Below are 18,877 nucleotides of genomic sequence, written 5' to 3'. Positions count from 1 at the left end.
AATCTGTGTGTACATATGCATATGCTTTCTCTTTCACATACAGGGTAGCATGGTAATGGCATTTCTACACCTTGCTTTTTTAACAGTGAACAGGTTATCTTGAAGGTTCCATACAATGCTAATAGAGAGCTGCTGAGTTAGTTATCCTGGCTTCATTGTATTCCACCGAATGGCTGGCTGGCAGTTTATTGAACTTGCCTCTCTGATGGACATTTAATTGTTCTCCATTTTTGTGCTGTTGGTGAACAGGGCTCCGGTGATGAACCCCTCATCTTTTTTTTTTTTTTTTTTAAGATTTTATTTATTTATTTGACAGATAGAGATCACAGGTAGGCAGCGAGGCAGGCAGAGAGAGAGAGGGAGGAAGCGGGCTCCCCGCCGAGCAGAGAGCCCGATGCGGGGCTCGATCCCAGGACCCTGGGATCATGACCTGAGCCGAAGGCAGAGGCTTTAACCCACTGAGCCACCCAGGCGCCCCTGAACCCCTCATCTTTACATTCAGTCTGGGTTCTGCCTGCAAGGAAAAACTAGCTAGTTGCATAGAACAGATAAAGCGAAGTTAGCACTTTTGGTGTGGTCTATGTGGATAATGTGTGGTTCAGACCAGGCGTGCTGGAGGTGAGCCTTGTTTTGATTATTGGAGGTGAGAAGGTGGATTTACATCTGGGCTGACGTGTGGTTTCTGTAAGACAATTACTTGTTGGGATTTGCTTTAATGTATTTATTTAGTTAATTTTTTAGAATGAAATATTTCAGTTAGAGAACACCACTTATCCATTTATTTCGCTTTCTGTCCTATTCGGAGGCCCAGGAACAAATGGTTTTATACAGTGTGAAATTTAGCAAACGCTCACACGTAGGACCATGGTAAAAAAATGTTTTCTAAAGATTTTTTAAATTTTTTGACAGAGCAGAAGCAGAGGGAGCGGCAGGCAGAGGGAGTGGGAGAAGCAGGCTTCCTGCTGAGCAGGGAGCCTGATGCGGGGCGCTGTCCCAGGACCCTGGGATCATGACCTGAGCCGAAGGCAGATGCTTAACTGACTGAGCCACCCAGGCAGCCCCCATTTTTAAAATTTTTTTTGGATAGGCGATTTTTTTTTCTAACTGAAGTGTAGTTGATGGGATTTGCTTTTAAGTGAGGAATGCTACAATTATATTTCTTTCCATATTTGTAATTTTTCAAGGCTTTAATCAGTTTTAAAGGTGAGAATTTATCATATATTAAGTCATTTTTCTATAAATAGACATAGAATAGCTATTAATAATCGTTAAGGTGTTTTTAAAAACACTTTGTTCATCATCTTAAAATCATTTTTAGTTGCAATTTAGTTCCAATTCTGTGTAGCTCTAGCTTTCATATTAAGTTCACAGAAAGTTAGCTTCTCCTTTCTACATAAATTCCCTTTCTAGTATCAGTATACTTTCTCCTTTTTCCCTTCTTATCCTTGCTAATTTTTAAATCTTCTATTGAAATTAAAATAAATGATTATCTGTGAGTGATGGAATTATGACAGACTCAGTTTAAAAAAAAAGATTATGATTTTTTTAACTGTATTTTTGAACTTTAAGAAATGTAACTGAGAAATAGTAAATAATACTCTACTTTTTGTTTTGTAATCCAAGATATATGAGAATGTGCTTTTGGATAGAGCAGTGATTAAGCCACCCAAGTTTACTTTCTTCTCCTGCATTGATTGCTCTCGCTGGAGCCTGCGAGGTGTGTTGTTAGATGCTTATCAAGTTCTGTGTCCTGTAGATTCTAAAAGCTCTTTGCAGGGTCTAGAGCTCCCCCATTTTTCTTAACCCCCCACATGCCTTGAACAAGTAATTCTCAATGTGCGGACTTTCTTTCTTTATTTCCTATGCTACTACATGCAAAACCAGCAAGAATTCTTTTTTTTAAACTGTGTTGTAATTAGACCAGGGGATGTTTGGCTGACTTAAAAAATTCCATTCAGGGGCACCTGGCAGGCTCGGTCGATGGAACATGCAACTCTTGATCTCAGGGTCGTGAGGTCCAGCCCCACATTGGGGGTAGAGTTTACTTTAAAAAACCAAAAAAGCAAAAAAAAAAAAACAAAAACAAAAAAACCCCAAAACTGCTCAGCTAGGAGATGTGGCATGAAGGATTGTGATTGTGGTTTTGTTTGATGAAGTTTTTCTTAATTAGCATGACTAAAGTTCCCATTGGCTGGTTTCAAACACAATGAAAAGAAACCTTCTGCACATCTATTTCATCTCCTTAAAAATGAATTTTCTAAGCTATTTTTTGGGCCGTTTTGTATAGGGCTGTTCAACCAGGGAGTCACAAATTAGGGATACAGGATGTTTTGGGTAACTGATTTGGATTTTTCCTGATTATTTGCAGGTTTAATTAATTACCAGAGCAGTTTCAGCCAAACTATTTTTTTTTTAAATTCTTTAAGACTATATCACGTACTTCCTTGTCCCATTAGACAGAATAGGACTAAATGTAATTTAATCTTTTTGTAATGAATCGGGGCTGCCATTGTGTGTGTTCTCCCGAATGGGTGCATGATGTGAGGTCCTGAGAGGGATCTGAAGACATAGATCTGAAGGAACTTGTTTCCTTATATTACTTTTTTGATCTTTTTTTTTTTTTTTCTTCCACAGTATCATTTGCTTCTTTTAAAAATAGGAGGAAGAAGGACCCGGGAAGAAGAATATGGCCATCTTCCTGTAAAGTTAGTGAATCAAAGCTTGAAGCAGTCTTTACATTGAGTTGGGGTTCATTTCCATGTGTTCTAATACAAGTCATGTTTACTGTCTTTATCAAAGTCCTTTTGGCTTTTGGGGTCATGCAGAGTTTTAAAAATCATTTGATCATCAGTGGTAAGATGTGTCCCACTAGCTTCTTGGTCAAGGGCAGCCCACTCTTTCATTTTGTGAGCATTAGATTTGTTGTTTAGGTGTGCGGATATCCATCTCTTAATTATCTAAGGAAAGAGAAGATTTCCCATCTCCTATTGAGGAAGGCCTTGGTTTTGCAGTGGTGGCTCCTGGTGGCCTTCCGGTTCTCAGACAGCCCTGCCAGTTTGCTTCTTCCTTCTTCCTGGTTCCTCAGTTCCATTCCCCTCTGATGCCCCAGATCCGTTCCTTGAAGGCCAGCAGTGAGCACTGAGAACATTTATCTTTTGGCTGGTAGATTGTCCCATTGTACTACATACGTGTTTATACACATATCCCTATATATGTACAGGGTCTTGTGGCTTTTTGGGGACCATCAGCACTCTCCTCCTCATCTGCTATTTGTTTGGCAGGGCAGAGTAGGATGTTTGGGCGCTGGGTTTTAGTTCATGATAACCTCAACTTCTAGAAGAGCTTTCTTTTTTTTTGCTACTTTTTTTTTTTAATTTTATTTTTTTATAAACATATATTTTTATCCCCAGGGGTACAGGTCTGTGAATCGCCAGGTTTACACACTTCACAGCACTCACCATAGCACATACCCTCCCCAATGTCCATAATCCCACCCCCCCTCTCCCAACCCCCCTCCGCCCATCAACCCTCAGTTTGTTTTGTGAGATTTAGAGTCACTTATGGTTTGTCTCCCTCCCAATCCCATCTTGTTTCATTTACTCTTTCTAGAAGAGCTTTCTTCAAGGCTACCAAAATCTTAATGTAGGAAATGATACACCTAAGAGATACCTATGGCTTACAAGGTGCATACAGTTCTGCACCTTTTGTACAGTGCAGTCAAGGCTGAAGGGGAAGGTGGCCTGCTGGATGGTACATACTGGGTCAGGGCTCTGTGATTAACTGGTGAGCCAGTGCCTCTCCTTCCCACTCCTCATCTCTGCCACCACCGCCCATAAAAGTGTGCGCCTTCAAATATTCCTTATCTTATAATGGCAGGGAACTGTGGAGGCCCAGTCCTTAGAAGTGATTGTTGAATTCCTCATACAAAATTTTTACACCTGCCTTTACTTTTCAACAGGAGGAAATAAACTTTCTTTCTTTGGTTTGTATACAGGTTCTAGTAAATACCGCATGCTGTGTTTTGATGTTGGTGGCTAAGCTAATCCAGTGTATCGTGTTTGGCCCTCTTCGAGTGAGTGAGAGGCAGGTAAGTCTAACCTTAGGATGGATTCTAGTGACCAGATTTTTTTTTTTACTTTGTGTTTGATATAATTTTAAACTTACAGAAGGATTGCACGACTACTCTGAAAAGCGTCCGTGCGCCCCTTACCCAGATTCACCGTTGTCAGCATTCTGTCCCATGTGCTTTCACATTTGTCTTTTCTTTATATTATACGTATTTTTCTGATCCATTTGAGAATAAGTTGTGGACATCATAACCCTGTCCCTCCAAATACTTCAGTATGTATTTCCCTCTTGGGGGACTTTTTCGTAGGTAACCGTAGCACAATGCTCAAACTCAGGAAACTTAGCATTGATAAAATACTTTCTGGAATCCACAGTTCATGTTCAGTGTAGCCGAGTTGTCCCAGTCCTGTTTGCTGCTTGTAGCTCTTTTCCCCATGACTCTCATGAGTGCAGTTTTTAAGGAAGCAGACGTTTGTTTTAGTTTGAATAATAATGAACATCCCTCTTTAGAATATAGGTTCTTTTCCAAAGGAGTTACCAAGAGATTTAAATCTCTCCCTTTGGACAAGTAAATTAAGATTCATCCTTCCACAAGCAGAAGATTAGGTGACTTGTTTTGTTTCAGGTGGCATAGTCTGACATTGGGACATTACTCCCAGAAGGTACATGTATATGAGCAGGACATGCTTTTAATGAAGAAGGTGCCACAAGCATGCTGTACAGACTGGCAGGCGCCCAAAGGTTTTAGCATGCAATGTAGAATGTTGTATCTACAAATAAGAATTTAGAACTGGGGGGCGCCTGGGTGGCTCAGTGGGTTAAGCCGCTGCCTTCAGCTCAGGTCATGATCTCAGGGTCCTGGGATCGAGCCCCGCATCGGGCTCTCTGCTCAGCAGGGCCTGCTTCCTCCTCTCTCTCTGCCTGCCTCTCTGCCTGCTTGTGATTTCTCTCTGTCAAATAAATAAATAAAAAAAAAATCTTTAAAAAAAAAAAAAAATAAATAAATAAAAAATAAAAAAAAAGAATTTAGAACTGGCCTTAAAACAACAACATACAAACAGAACTAGATTTCACTTTTTCTTATCTCAGCGATGAGACACAGGGACCTGCTACCTTGAACTTCTATTGGCCTCGCTCCTTACCTACCCTTTCTACCCAGGTCCCCTGTTACCAGATCAGCTGAGGTCCTAGTTCTGAGCTTAACCGAGGTTAGTGTGCGGTTGAGTCCTTGGATGCAGGACTGTTATGAGCAGGACTGTTTGTTCTCCCAGAGAGTTTTTGCTGGTGAATATTCAGCACTTTCTCCAAAATATCAACTCCACGTGTCTCCCAGGGGTAGCATCCATGGGAGGTCATTTTGGGGTAGGAATCAAAAGCCCCTTTTGATGCTTCTTTCTTTGTGAAGAAAATCTTCTGGCTTGCAGGCCAGACATTGGTCTGGTAGGCAAGCCATCTCCTCGTGGGTGGACTGATCTGGCACCAGTGGGCCTCCATCTACTGGTTTCATTTTTCTGAAATGGTAAGTATCCGTTCAAAATTTTCAGAACACATTACCCTGGAGCATTGCAGAGATTTTTACCATCTCTAGAGGTAACGGGCCCATCTGTGGTTCTACTTCGAGTTTTTCGGTCCAGATCACATCTTTATCTTATTTATTTATTTAAAGCTTGTTATTTGAGTATAGCTGAGACACAGCGATACCTTCGCTTCAGCTTTCCACCACGGTGATTCACAGCTCTCTAGACATTCTGCTGTGCTCGCCACCATGATGACTTTTTCTGATGCGTGTCATCCGGAGGCATTTATCAAACACTAGTTTGAGCTAGAACTCTGCAGAATTGACATGGGTTTGCTCTGTGGGTGATTCAGGGAAGTTCAAGAAATAAAGTCTCGCTGGAGGTAGAGACACTGAACGCCGAAAGCGGGATAAAAAAAGAGACTGTTCTGTGGAGGTTTAGAGCAAGGAATTTTCTTTTTTCGGGCATGTCATGCCTGCTATGGCGCATGTCCCAGCACCGTATGTATAGGAGCCTAGTCAGTCTCCCCGGTGGTTCTGGGAGGGGACACCAGGCTCAGGAGGCCCACCTTATAGGTGGGGAGACTGAAACATGGGAACGTTAAGTGACTCATCGCAAGTCTCATAGCAAATACATGGTGGGCTGAAGGTTCAAAACCTAAGCATAAGATGTCCTGCGTTCACCTTGTACTTCATCTGTCCTAGATCTGGAAGCAGGCGTTCACCAAAGGTTCTTAGCTCCCTTTGTTCTTTGTGCAAACGATGTACAGTCAGTATAGTGCATAGAAGTGCCCAAAATAATAATCTTATCTTTCAGTAGTCCTTCATTTGTTACACATTTAGGTTCAGTTATTTCTGTTTCTATTCAGTTTTGCTTTTTTTCTGTTTTAATTGTTTGAATTTGTGAGACATCTCTTACGGTTCAGAACGATTTCTGAGAATATACTTAGGAGTCCTATTTCATTCTTACCTCTTTGCTCAGTTCCCACCCTTCCCACAGATGGCTCAGTAGTGTGTTTTAGGGGCTAGACTCCCCTCCTTGACCTTAATTTTAAAAACCAGATGTCCTCCATATAGACAGAGTACTCTTCCACCGCCCCTGGGAGAGTACATTTATCCAACTTCTTTGGAAACCAGGTGGGTGGTACTTATTAGAAACCGTAAAAACATTCATAACCTTTGATTCCATAATGCTGAAGAAACAGAAACTCTGGCCAAGATATTCATTACAACATTTTCCGAATGGAGACGAAAACAATTGCATTGTCCATCTGTAACCACTAAAATGGTATATTCACGGATTATTCACTGACAACTGGTCAGGTTCACGCAATATGAGAAGTGAAATAAAGCTGTGTGCAAAATTAAGGTTTTTCACATTAGGAAGAAGACAAGAGAAATGCATAAAAATGCCAAGGCATCATTTTTGTTTGACTTTTCTTACCGAGTATAGACTGATGAATCAACATATGGTATTTTATAATCCGAAGGATGTTTAACAAGAACAAGCCTAATCTTTTCTATTGTTTATGAATCCAAAGAGCAGAAGTATTAGAAATGACACTTGTAACCTTCACCATTTTAAAAATTTTGTGTTGGTAGTATTTGTATTATTCTTAATATGCAGGGTACTAGACGAATATCACTCTCCTTTTGATGGCTAAAACTTTATAACTGACTGAGGGTTACAACCCAGAGTCTACACATGACTTTCTAGGGGCTTTACCTTTATTCTTTAGAGAGTTTATTTATTTTTTTTTCTACCTTCTGCTGTCTTGTGAACAAATGTTAGAAAGCTGAATATAGGATATATTTTCTCCAGGGCAGCCAGTTTTTGTTGTGTTAACGTCTCTTAAATAGGTTAGATGAAATAGTACTAACCTTTATAAATATTTGTCTTTTCAGCACCTCAAAGACAAGTTCTGGAATTTTATTTTCTACAAGTTCATTTTCATTTTTGGTGTGCTGAATGTGCAGACGGTGGAAGAGGTGGTCATGTGGTGCCTCTGGTTTGCTGGACTTGTATTTCTACATCTGATGGTTCAGCTCTGCAAGGACCGATTTGAATATGTGAGTTTTCAGCCAGAGCTCTTTGCTTGCTTAGTCACACGTTTGCTAGGTTTGAGTTGTGTAAGATGAAGGAGCCATAACGGGCTCCTACTGGGTAGGTCTCCAGGGCAAGACTCCTAGATCAGGTAGCCGCCGGCTGTTTCTTGAGGAACTTCCTGCAGCAGCCAAAGAATGCAGGATCAGTGTCCGCGCCTGAGGCCCCCCCCCGCCCCCGCACTGGCAGACTGTGTTACAGCCCTAGTGGGGTCAGTTCACTCTCACAGACTGTTCCCATCACAGCACGAGGAAAGCTTAGTGTATAAACGGAATAAAAGCTGCTGTCTTCCAGGTACTTTCTGTTCCAGTCTCCTTCCATTTTCCCCCCTCTGATTCTTAGAGCTTTCTTTTGGACTAGTGTACATTGTTTTACATTGTTTCCACCGTGGGCAAGGACTGAATTAGCCCTCTTGCCTCCCTGGGTCCTGAGAGAAGTGAGTCCTTCTCTGTCTGGGTACGAGATCTGCGTCTCGGCTTCAGATCAGAGCTGTTGGGGCGGGGGGGGGGGGGGGGGGGACCTCTCGCCCTTCAGTGCCCCCGGACACCGCTCAGTTACACCACTCCGGGGCCTCATTTACTCCTTGTTTCACCTGGTCCTCGGGGACAGGAGGTCCCTGCACCTCTGTGTGAGTTCATCTCAGTCCAAAAGCCGTCCAGGGGTCAAGAGCACTAGCGCCCAACCTCCTTAACGGGTTTGTTACTTGTCCAACCTCCCTAACGGGTTTGTTACTTCCACCATCCTGCTCAGACTTCCCAGCCCTGGGCCTCTGCCCCCGCCCCGCCTTGCCTCTCCTTGTATACTGTCATCGGGACATTGTGATAGGGGGCGCTCCGCACCTGGTTGACATTTCCACTGTCCCAGCCTTAAACACGGTAGGAATACGCTCCCAAGTGAATTTTCCGGAGGAGGGGGAGAGCAGGATTGAGAAAGAAACAACAGAACATGGTGCAGTCTGGAGTGCTGTTGAGTGTTGAGAGAACTACATACGTTTGGAAAATTGCTTGGAGAGAGGCTTATCATCCCACTGGTAGGCGGAGGATCCTGGAGAATTTGAGATGAAAATATGGTGTATGTTGTTCATAGTCTGTAAAATAAGTGATAAAGATCTCTAAATAATTAGCTCGTGCTCATGTTTAGGTTGGTTGGACAGTTTTAACCATCTGGCAGTGGGGTGCTGGTCTGTGCTTGGCATTGGGCAGTGCTGCTAAGCCCGGGTTCCTGAGCACAGACACCAAGACTAACCTTGAGTTTCTCAGGGGAGCTTAACACTGCTGTGAAGAAGAATGAACTTCCTTGTCCTGTTTTGTACCATTTCAGCTTTCCTTTTCTCCCACCACACCCATGAGTAGCCACGGGCGAGTTCTGTCTCTGTTGATCGCAATGCTGCTTTCTTGCTGTGGATTAGCAGTCGTCTGTTGTGTCACAGGCTACACCCATGGGATGCACACACTGGCCTTCATGGCAGCGGAGGTGAGATGTGGACGCGGGCTTTCGTTCTGATCCTGCTCCTATAGATTTGCAATTCACGCATGCGGTGACTGAGAGATAGTCGGTCTTTTGTTGTAACAAGCATATTTTGAATTCCTTGCTTTTGTGTTGGGTACTGGTATTGAAGGGGAACATGTATGATTTCCTGTAATCCTTGCTGTAACATGGTAAAGGTAATTATTTTTGCCAACATTTGTGTAGTGCTTACTGTATGCTTAATATCTGATGTGTTTTGACTCATTTGATTATTCCTGTTCAAAAATGGGGAAACTGGTTAGAGGGTGCAGTGAATTATTTAAGGTTCAGATTGAGCAACGGCACAATCCAAAAATTGGGTTTTTTCGATAGGTATAAATTAAGATTGTATAGGATAATATAAATATGTAAGTTCTAGTCTTTATTTTGGAAGACTAATCTGAGATATTCATGTGTATATAAAATTTATGTTTTAAACCTTTCTGAAAATACTAATTTTCATTCAATAGAAATAAAAATTTTTTTGTATGTCCTTATATTCAATTGCTATCTTTGCTTTTTTCCTCCAGCCAAAGGCAAAATATTTTTTAATCTTTACCATAATTGCTACTCTTAAGCGAAAAAAATAATAAATTATTAAAGTTAATTAGTTAATATCAAAACACGAAGTTTGAATTACTATTTGGGAATTTATTAGAAGGGAGTTAAAATTTATTGGGGTGCCTGGCTGGGTCAGTTGAGTGTGTGACTCTTGATCTGGGGGTCGTGAGTTTGAGCCCCACATTGGGGATAAGAGGTTATTTTTTAAAATTTAAATTTTTTTGAAATTTTGCCTAATAGCATTGATTTCAGAATAAGATGTAGTAGTGTAAGTAAAATTAGGAAAGGAACATTTAAGTACTTAGTAAAACATTCGCAGTTCTAACTGAATACTGTCTGTATGTGTGTATCTCTTTTAAAAAATCTTAAAAATTTTTTTGCACTAATTTTTTTTTATTAGTGTGCTTTAGATATATTTTATAATAAATCACCATTTGCATGATAGTCTGGCTTTCCTGCTTTTTACTTTTATTAATATTAAGCCAAATTTTGGAAAAGGTATAAATAAAGATATTTAAATTAGGCCTATTGGATCATACTACATACATATTTTAAGTTTAGCTCATTACTATTGATTGTTTTAAGATAATAATGTTACAGATTATATATTTTAAACATAATCATATTTTTATATTTATATTGTTTCTCTATGTAAAATATTTTCCGTTTATAAATTGGGATTTTCAATTCTCAAACAATGTAATAGTTCTAGTCTGGTATTTTAAGAGGAATTTTTTAGAATATCAATTTCTATTTATAGTATAAAATACCACGAAGGTCTTAGTTTATTCTTCATTCTTTTTGCTTTTGTGTGGGCAAAGGGAGTGGACAAAGCATTATGTAGAGAGCAGGTACTCGTCTTGGATTGGGGGACCTGAACTATACTTTGGGTATGGGATCACCAAGTATTCAAACACCCTTTGAGATAATCAATGATGGGGACTTTCTGGTGTATAAAATAGAAGTGAACATCAAACTACTAGAATGAACCTCAAGATTGTAGAAGGAAGCCCCAGGAGATGGTCAGGTGTAATCAGTCAATGTTAATAGAAAAAGGCCCAATGAAAGTTGGTTTCTAGGTCATGAAACCATCCCATGGAAATTTGAAGCAGATCAAAAATAGTTGGTAAGCTTGAACAGCCTGCTTTTTTCGCTTTCAGTTTTGTTGTGATATAATTGACACAGAGCATTGTATAAGTTTAAGGTATACAGCCCAACGATTAACTGACATAGATTGTGAAGTGATTATCACAGTAAGCTTCCTTAACATCCATCATCTCATTAGAGATACAGAAAAAGAAAGAAAAGGGTTTTCTTCTTGTGATGAGAACTTCCAGGATCTGCCCTCTCCACAGCTTTCAGATGTGCCACAGCAGTGTTAACTCTAGTCATTATGTTGGATGTTATATCCTCAGTCCTGATTTATCTTGTGACTGGAAGTTTGTACCTTCTGACTGCATTCATCCCGTCCCCCCACCACCGTCTCCCCCTCTTGAATAACCTGTGTTTTAATTGAACTGAGAAATGCTTGCCTTTTATCTTTTTGTAAAAGTTAAGTTTGGCCTGAGCAATTCCAAATTTTACTAAAGAAGAACTACATCTTTCTTTATAGTCTCTTCTCGTGACAGTGAGGACTGCTCATGTGATTTTACGGTGAGTAGAAATTTGGGAGGGAGGTGATTAGGTCTACTCATAAAGTCGGTTTTAAGTGTCACATATATAAAATCTATAAAAATGTGACTGTACTGCATCATGTTTAAGCCAGATTAAACTGTAATAGTAAATGGCTAAAATGATTTTTCTCTGTTCACTGCAGCTATGTAATTCACCTCTGGGATCTCAACCATGAAGGGACGTGGGAAGGGAAAGGAACCTATGTCTATTACACAGATTTTGTCATGGAGCTCACTCTCTTGTCCCTGGACCTCATGCACCATATTCACATGTTGGTAAGCTTCTGCAGAAGGAGCTCTAACAGAGAGCTAAGTGTTTTAGAATCAGGAATGCTGGTTAGTCCATGAGAAATGAAACGTTTATGGGTAAGCTGCGTAAAACCTCTCAAAACAGACGCAGCTGTGTCCCTATGTCTTTTTGCGGCTGGGTGTAGAATAGTGTGCGCTTCGGCTGGAGCCCAACTTGAGGAGGAGTTTGCTGTCCTCCGACACTCTGTGAACTCCGCTGACCCATACACTGGTCATTCTTCTACCATGAAATTAAGGGGATTCCGTATGCCCTGCCTAGTTTCTGTGGCTGCTGATACGTAGCCATTATTTTGTAGGGGTTAGTGGGAAGTCTCATAGTGTTAGCTACTTCATGGATTCATACATTTTCCACTTTATAATTTGAAAGAAGGCATTGGGTACTTAATTTCTCTTACTTCATTGTTTATATTTTATTTTGCTGTGTAAGAAATTACAGTGTTGAAAATCTGCTTCCATGGTTAGCACTTCAGTGATCTAATAATGGTAAGAATCAACGTATTCGGTGGGCAGTTGATTTATACTATAAGCCTAGTAAAGATGCACTTAAAAATCACTGGGTTAGGGGCTCCTGGGAGGTGCAGTCAGTTAAGTGTCTGACTCTTGGTTTTTGGCTCAGGTCAGGAGATTGAGCCCCAAGTCAGGCTCTTCTCTCTGCGTGGAGTTGGCTTAAAACTCCCTTTCCCTCTCCCCATGCCCCTTCCCTCTCAAATGAATAAATTCATTTATTTATTTATTTATTTTCCTAAATCTTTTAAAAAAATGACTGTGTTAGACACAGGACATTTCTAAGTCTGCTTTTTGAAAATAACTGAAAACATACTTAAAAAAAAATTAGCTTTGGGGCACCTGGCTGGCTCAGTGGGTTAAGCCTCTGCCTTCAGCACAGGTCATGATCTCAGGGTACTGGGATCGAGCCCCGAGTCAGGCTATCTTCTCAGTGGGAAGCCTGCTTCTCCCTCTCTCTCTGTGTGCCTCTCTGCCTACCTGTGATCTGTCTCTGTCAAATAAATAAATAAAATCTTAAAAGAAAACAAAAAAAATTAGCTTTTGTTTAAAAAGCTCTCCTAAATGCCTGGGGATAACTTAACATTTTATTGTATTTATTGCTGCTTTTTATATTCAAATACATACAGTCATAAATTGAGATTGTATTTTCAGGTAACAGTTCAGTTTTGCTTTTTCTTTCTTTCTTTCTTTCTTTTTTTTTTTTTTTTAAGCTAATGTGTTATCCGTATTGTCCTGTGTTAGCCACAGTTCTTCTGAACCATTGTAATGCCTTCAGGATAAGAATTCCATTATATAGATGTATGATGATTTAATTAACCAACCCTCATAGTGGATATTTAGATTGTATTCAGTTGTTTGCTATTTTCACATCTTTACGTGATTTTTTGTCACATGCTAGTTTTTTAAGATAGTTTTTTTTTTTTTTAAAGATTTTATTTATTTATTTGACAGACAGAGATCACAAGTAGGCAGAGAGGCAGGCAGAGAGAGAGGAGGAAGCAGGCTCCCCGCCGAGGAGAGAGCCCGATGCGGGGCTCGATCCCAGGACCCTGGGATCATGACCTGAGCCGAAGGCAGAGGCTTTAACCCACTGAGCCACCCAGGCGCCCCTAGTTTTTTAAGATAGTTTTATCTGGCTTTTTTCACTTGGATATTTTCCCGTATAATCAATCTTTTACAAATGTTATACATAAATGTAGTGTAATATTAATATATAACTTTGTTTTATAATAAATATAACTAATGACTATATACTGTTACATTATATGAATTTACAACTGGACTGTTTCCCTACGGGGCATTTTGCTCATTTCCTGGTTTTCTTTTTTAAAATCGCATGGACGGATGTTTTTGTGTATAAAACGTTTTTAAATTTCTGATTAATTCCTGAGAAAATATAGCTGGTGATGGAGTGTCAAGGCTAAAGAGTGTGTACATTGGTTATGGCAGTGAGATGAAATACCTGCATTTGCTTGGTGAAACCTTGTTCCAGCTCGCCCTTAACCGATGAGAGCTTCTGTTGCCTACCTCACCTTTGTCACTAGCAAGTTTCCATTCTTTTTTTTTTTTTTTTAAAGATTTATTTATTTGACAGAGAGAGATCACAAGTAGGCAGAGAGGCAGGCAGAGAGAGGGGAGGATGCAGGCTCCCCGCTGAGCAGAGAGCCTGACGCGGGGCTCGATCCCAGGACCCTGAGATCATGACCTGAGCCCAAGGCAGAGGCTTAACCCACTGAGCCACCCAGGGGCCCCTCCATTCATTTTTGTTGTGTGTTTGATTTTCCTTCCTCCCCGTGAAGTTATTTGGCAACATCTGGTTATCCATGGCCAGCCTGGTCATCTTCATGCAGCTGCGTTACCTGTTCCACGAAGTGCAGCGTCGAATCCGCCGGCACAAGAACTACTTGCGTGTGGTTGGCAATATGGAGGCCAGGTGAGCGAGCACACGCCGGTGTTGCCCAACTGGACTCATTGTAGACCTTCCATAATAACCGATCCCGGGTGATCCGAGAACCACTCTTATTAGCTGTTAACAGAAGGGTGAAGAGGATAAGTGAAAGCTCTGGAGATGGACTGCCTGGTGTGAATCCTCACCTATGTGAGGCTTTACTTTGTGATTTGGGGGCACCTTAGTGAGATCTCTGTGCCTCAGTTGCTTCCGCTCTAGGGATGATAGCAGAGCCTTTGTCCTGGAACTGCTGGGAGGAGTCAGTGGGGGTAATGCAGGTTACATGCTTAGAACAGTGTGGGTATGTAATAGCTGCTCAATAAATTCTAGGTAGTTCTTATTATGCTATTATTTTTATCATCATTGTCCTTAAGTGGAAGCTTCCTTGGGCTTCTGTGATCTGTTTTATGAAGTAGGTCTCACTTATTCCTTCCCCATGCATGTTTACACACATACACACTCTTAAGCTCGCCAAAGGAGGGACTTCCTTGCCAACCTGCTGCTGTGAGATGAATGGGTACCCTTTAAGTGTCTGGGAGAACAGTTTGTCTCTCTAGGGGTAGGTCTTAACTCCTCTGGTTTGCCCAAAAATGTTCCCTCAAGTCATTTTTAGCTAATGTGTTATGTTGAAGGAACTAACAGCTGTTGTTAAGACAGAGTTCGTTTCTGTGTATACATTTCTAACTCTTTGATGGGCTACGAAGAGAAAGCAGGTGTAATGTTTCTGATGGTTGGAAATGTTTGAACCAGTTTCCTTTGTAACTACTGTTAGAGGGCAAAGTTTGTGACGGGGCACCCAGTGTACGTGTGGGGAATTGACAGAGGGGGTCTGCTGGCTGCGTCTCTTTTACAGGTTTGCAGTCGCAACTCCCGAGGAGCTGGCTGTCAACAATGACGACTGTGCCATCTGCTGGGACTCCATGCAGGCCGCGAGGAAACTGCCCTGTGGACATCTTTTCCACAAGTAGGGACTGGTGTTCTGTCCAGGGCGTGAGGGTGCTTTTTGGGCCCATGCTCCAGACCACTCCTAGCAAGGGAGGGGGGACAATACCTCAGACTGGCTGTAGGGCTGGCAGGGAGTGCTGTGGGAAGCTTTGGGCTGTCCTCCTCCATCCCTCAGCCTCTTCTCTATATGGCAGGACTGTTCCCCACTCACAGCCTGCCATCTTCATTTCTGGGTCCGCTGTCTTCATATTCATTGTCAAGTTAAACCCTGAAGTAGTACAGATATGCCTGCAAGATTTAAAAGAAAGGGGCGGGGGGAATCCTTGCTTTCAAACAGTCTATGCACTCACTGGGACAAGAGACTATAATTTTCTGTTTTGCACATGCATAAAAGCAACAGAAAAGCAACATGCCAGGGAGGTGGGTTGAGTTGGGGATTGGACCAGGGCCGCTGAACAGTCCAGAAAAACTGATGATGTTATCAGGGAGACCAAAACAGCATTTTCAGAAAATCTTTTTTTTTTTTTTTGAGAGAGAGAGAGCATGAGCAGGGGGAGGGGCAGAAGGAGAGGGAGAAACAGACACTTGATTCCAGGACCCTCAGATCATGACCTGAGCTGAAGTCAGATGCTTAACTAACTGAGCCACCCAGGTGCCCTGGATTGGATGTTTTTTTGATGATGAGGTACCTCTGAGCTATTTTTGGCCTTTTGCATCTGTGATCACTTTTTGCACATTGAGAAAATTTTCATCTTTATATCTTTAATCTTCCTCTTCTCGTTTTATATTCCCCAATTGTTTTTCTTCTACAATTTCTTCTACAATTTTCTTCTCCTTTTCTTAATAGTAGAAGGGCTTTGGAGCTTGAGCATCAGTAGCTAAACACGTATATTTTATTTTAATTTTAATTTTTTCAATTTAAATACTTTTTTAAATTTAAATTTTGGTTACTATACAGTGCCATATTGGTTTCAGGAGTAGAATTCAGTTATTCATTACTTACATACAACACCCAGTGCTCATCACAAGTGGACTCCTTAATGTCCACCCCCCCACCTGCCTTCCTCTGTTAGCCCTCAGTTTGTTTTCTGTCGTTAAGAGTCTCTTATGGTTTGTTTCTCTCTCCTTTTTTTCTTTTTCCCCCTCCCATATGTTCATGTTTTCTTTCTTAAGCTCCACATGAGTGAGATCATATGGTATTTCTCTTTCTCTGACTTATTTCACTTAGCGTAATAGCTCCATCCACATCATTGCAAATGGCAAGATTTCATTTTGGATGGCAGAGTATATTCCATTACATATATATACCACATCTTCTTTATCCCTTCATCAGCCGATGGACATTTGGGCTCGCTCCATAGTCTGGGCTCTTGATAATGCTGCTATAAACACTGGGCCGCATGTGCCCCTTCAGATCTGTGTTTTTGTATCCTTTGGGTAGTAATTCAATTGCTGGATTGTATAATAGTTCTGTTTTGAACTTTTTGAAGAACCTCCAAACTGCCCTCCGGAGTGGCTGCACCCGTTTGCGTTCCCACCGACAGTGCAAGAGGGTTGCCCCTTCCTCCACATCCTCGCCAACATCTGTTGTTCCTTGTGTTGTTAATTTTAGCCGTTCTCACAGGTTATGAGGTGGTATCTCAGTGTGGTTTTGATTTTCATTTCCCTGATGATGAGTGATGTTGAGAATCTTTTCATGTGTGTTTTAGCCATCTGGATGTCGTCTTTGGAAAAATGTCGGTTCACGTCTTCTGCCCATTTCTTAACTGGGTTACTTCTTTCTTAGGTGTTGAGTTTGATAAGTTCTTAATAGATTTTGGTACTAACCCTTTATCAGATATGTCATTTACAAATATCTTCTCCCATTCATGTAGGCTGCCTTTTATTTAAAAAAAATTTTTTTTATTAAAGATTTTATTTATTTGACAGAGAGAGAGAGAGATCACAAGTAGGCAGAGAGGCAGGCAGAGAGGGAGGGGAGCAGGTTCCCCACTGAGCAGAGAGCCTAATGTGGGCCTCGATCCCAGGACCCTGAGATCATGACCTGAGCCCAAGGCAGAGGCTTAACCCACTGAGCCACCCAGGCACCCCCGTAGGCTGCCTTTTAGTTTCGAGATTATTTCCTTTGCTGTGCAGAAGCTTTGTATCTTGATGAAGGCCCAGTAGTTCATTTTTGCTTTTGTTTCCCTTGCCTCCAGTGATGTTTCAGAAAGAAGTTACTATAGCCGAGGTGAAAGAGGCTGCTGCCTCTGTTCTCCTCTAGGATTTTGATGGTTTCCTGTCTCACATTTCCGTCTTTCATCCATTTTTGGATTTGTTTTTGTGTATGGTGTAAGAAAGTGGTCCAGTTTCATTCTTTTGCATATTGCTGTCCAGTTTTCCCGACACCATTTGTTGAAGAGACTGTCTTCTTTTCCACTGGATATTCCTTTCCTGCTTTGTCGAAGATTAGTTGACCATATAGTTGTGGGTCCATTTATGGAGAACACATATGTTGATAAAATTTTTTATATATTGGGTGTTCTGTTGGAGTCTGGGGCTAAAACAGAAACCGCAGATACGGTCTTTGCTTTCCTGCTGCTTGTAGCTTAATGGAGGAGAGGAACAGAAATCAGCCAGGCACATTTCTGAACGTGTATGTATAAATGGAGCTAAGTACTCCAAAGGAAAGGAATGTGGTTCCTGAGAACTTGCAGCAAAGGAATCTGACTCAAGCCTGGAGGAGTGACTCCTGGTGATGAGCGGGAGTTGAGTCAGCAAAAGGAGAGTGATCTTCTAGCAGGAGGGAATGGGGTGTGTGGAAGGAACTGGAAGAGAACTGGTGTGACCAGGACTTAGAACCTACGAAGGGAGTGGCGTTTGCTAAAGCAGGAGAAGCAGGCAGGAGCTAGACCTGCAGGGGCTTGAGGGCCGGTGGAAAAGGTGAGAAGTCATTGAAGGGCTGTAGGAGGCGTTGGGGATCAGATTTGCAGCTTGAGAAGATCAGGAGGACTGGTTAGTAAGGGCTGCAGTGATTCAGGCGTGTGTTGAGAGTAGCTTGGGCTACGTGCTGGAAGGGGCTTGGGGAGACATGGGCAGATCGGAGGAACAGAGGCACGTGGTGCTGAATTGGCTCTGGGAATGAGGTCTAGAAGAGGAATCAGGAATTCTCCTGGCTGTGCGGCTGGGTAACTGCACGTATAGTGCTGGTTGAGGTTGGAAGACCAGAGAATTCACGCAGCATTTCTCCAAATAAAGTACATGATTAGATTAAGTTTACGATTTCCTTCTTTGATGAAGGCAAAATTCACCTAACAATGAACCGTCTTAAAGTCTACAGTCCAGTGGCATTTAGGGCATGCAGTGTTGTGCGGCTACCACTTCTTGGTAGTTTCGAAACAGTTTCATCATCACAGCATGACATCCCACACTCATTAGTCCCCATTTCCTCCTCCTCCATCACCAGGCAACCACTAATCTGCTTTCTGTCTATGAATTTGCCTGTTCCAACAGTTCATATAAAAGGAATCCTACCTTTTGTGACTGACTTCTTTCAGGAGAATGTTTTCAAACATTAATAGGACCTCTTGGTTTGCCTTACATTGAAGCTTTGGTTAATAAAATGGGAATAGGATTGTGGGATGATAGTTGTTTTGTGCTGGTCTCAGCTTATTAGTAATCAGTATTGGGGCTGCACTGGCCCTTGTAGTTCTTTTCTTTTTTTTTTTTTTTAAAGATTTTATTTATTTATTTGACAGAGA

At 41.5% G+C, this 18,877-nt stretch overlaps 1 protein-coding gene across 1 annotated transcript in view; it reads left to right on the top strand.

Moving 5' to 3' along the window:
* The window catches only part of LOC111157345 (autocrine motility factor receptor), a 41,879-nt gene that overhangs the window by 6,798 nt on the left and 16,204 nt on the right, over positions 1–18,877 (top strand). The window contains exons 2-8 of the mRNA XM_022518672.1: positions 3,995–4,087; positions 7,490–7,654; positions 9,009–9,161; positions 11,368–11,408; positions 11,572–11,704; positions 14,044–14,177; positions 15,046–15,156. Coding sequence (XP_022374380.1) covers positions 3,995–4,087; positions 7,490–7,654; positions 9,009–9,161; positions 11,368–11,408; positions 11,572–11,704; positions 14,044–14,177; positions 15,046–15,156 — 830 coding nt within the window. The remainder of the gene's footprint in view (positions 1–3,994; positions 4,088–7,489; positions 7,655–9,008; positions 9,162–11,367; positions 11,409–11,571; positions 11,705–14,043; positions 14,178–15,045; positions 15,157–18,877) is intronic.

The sequence above is a fragment of the Enhydra lutris genome, unplaced genomic scaffold (genome assembly GCF_002288905.1).
Source record: "Enhydra lutris kenyoni isolate GAN:26980312 unplaced genomic scaffold, ASM228890v2 scaffoldscaffold54, whole genome shotgun sequence".
Classification (NCBI taxonomy): Eukaryota; Metazoa; Chordata; class Mammalia; order Carnivora; family Mustelidae; genus Enhydra; species Enhydra lutris.
This window is presented reverse-complemented; position numbering and strand designations above follow the sequence as displayed.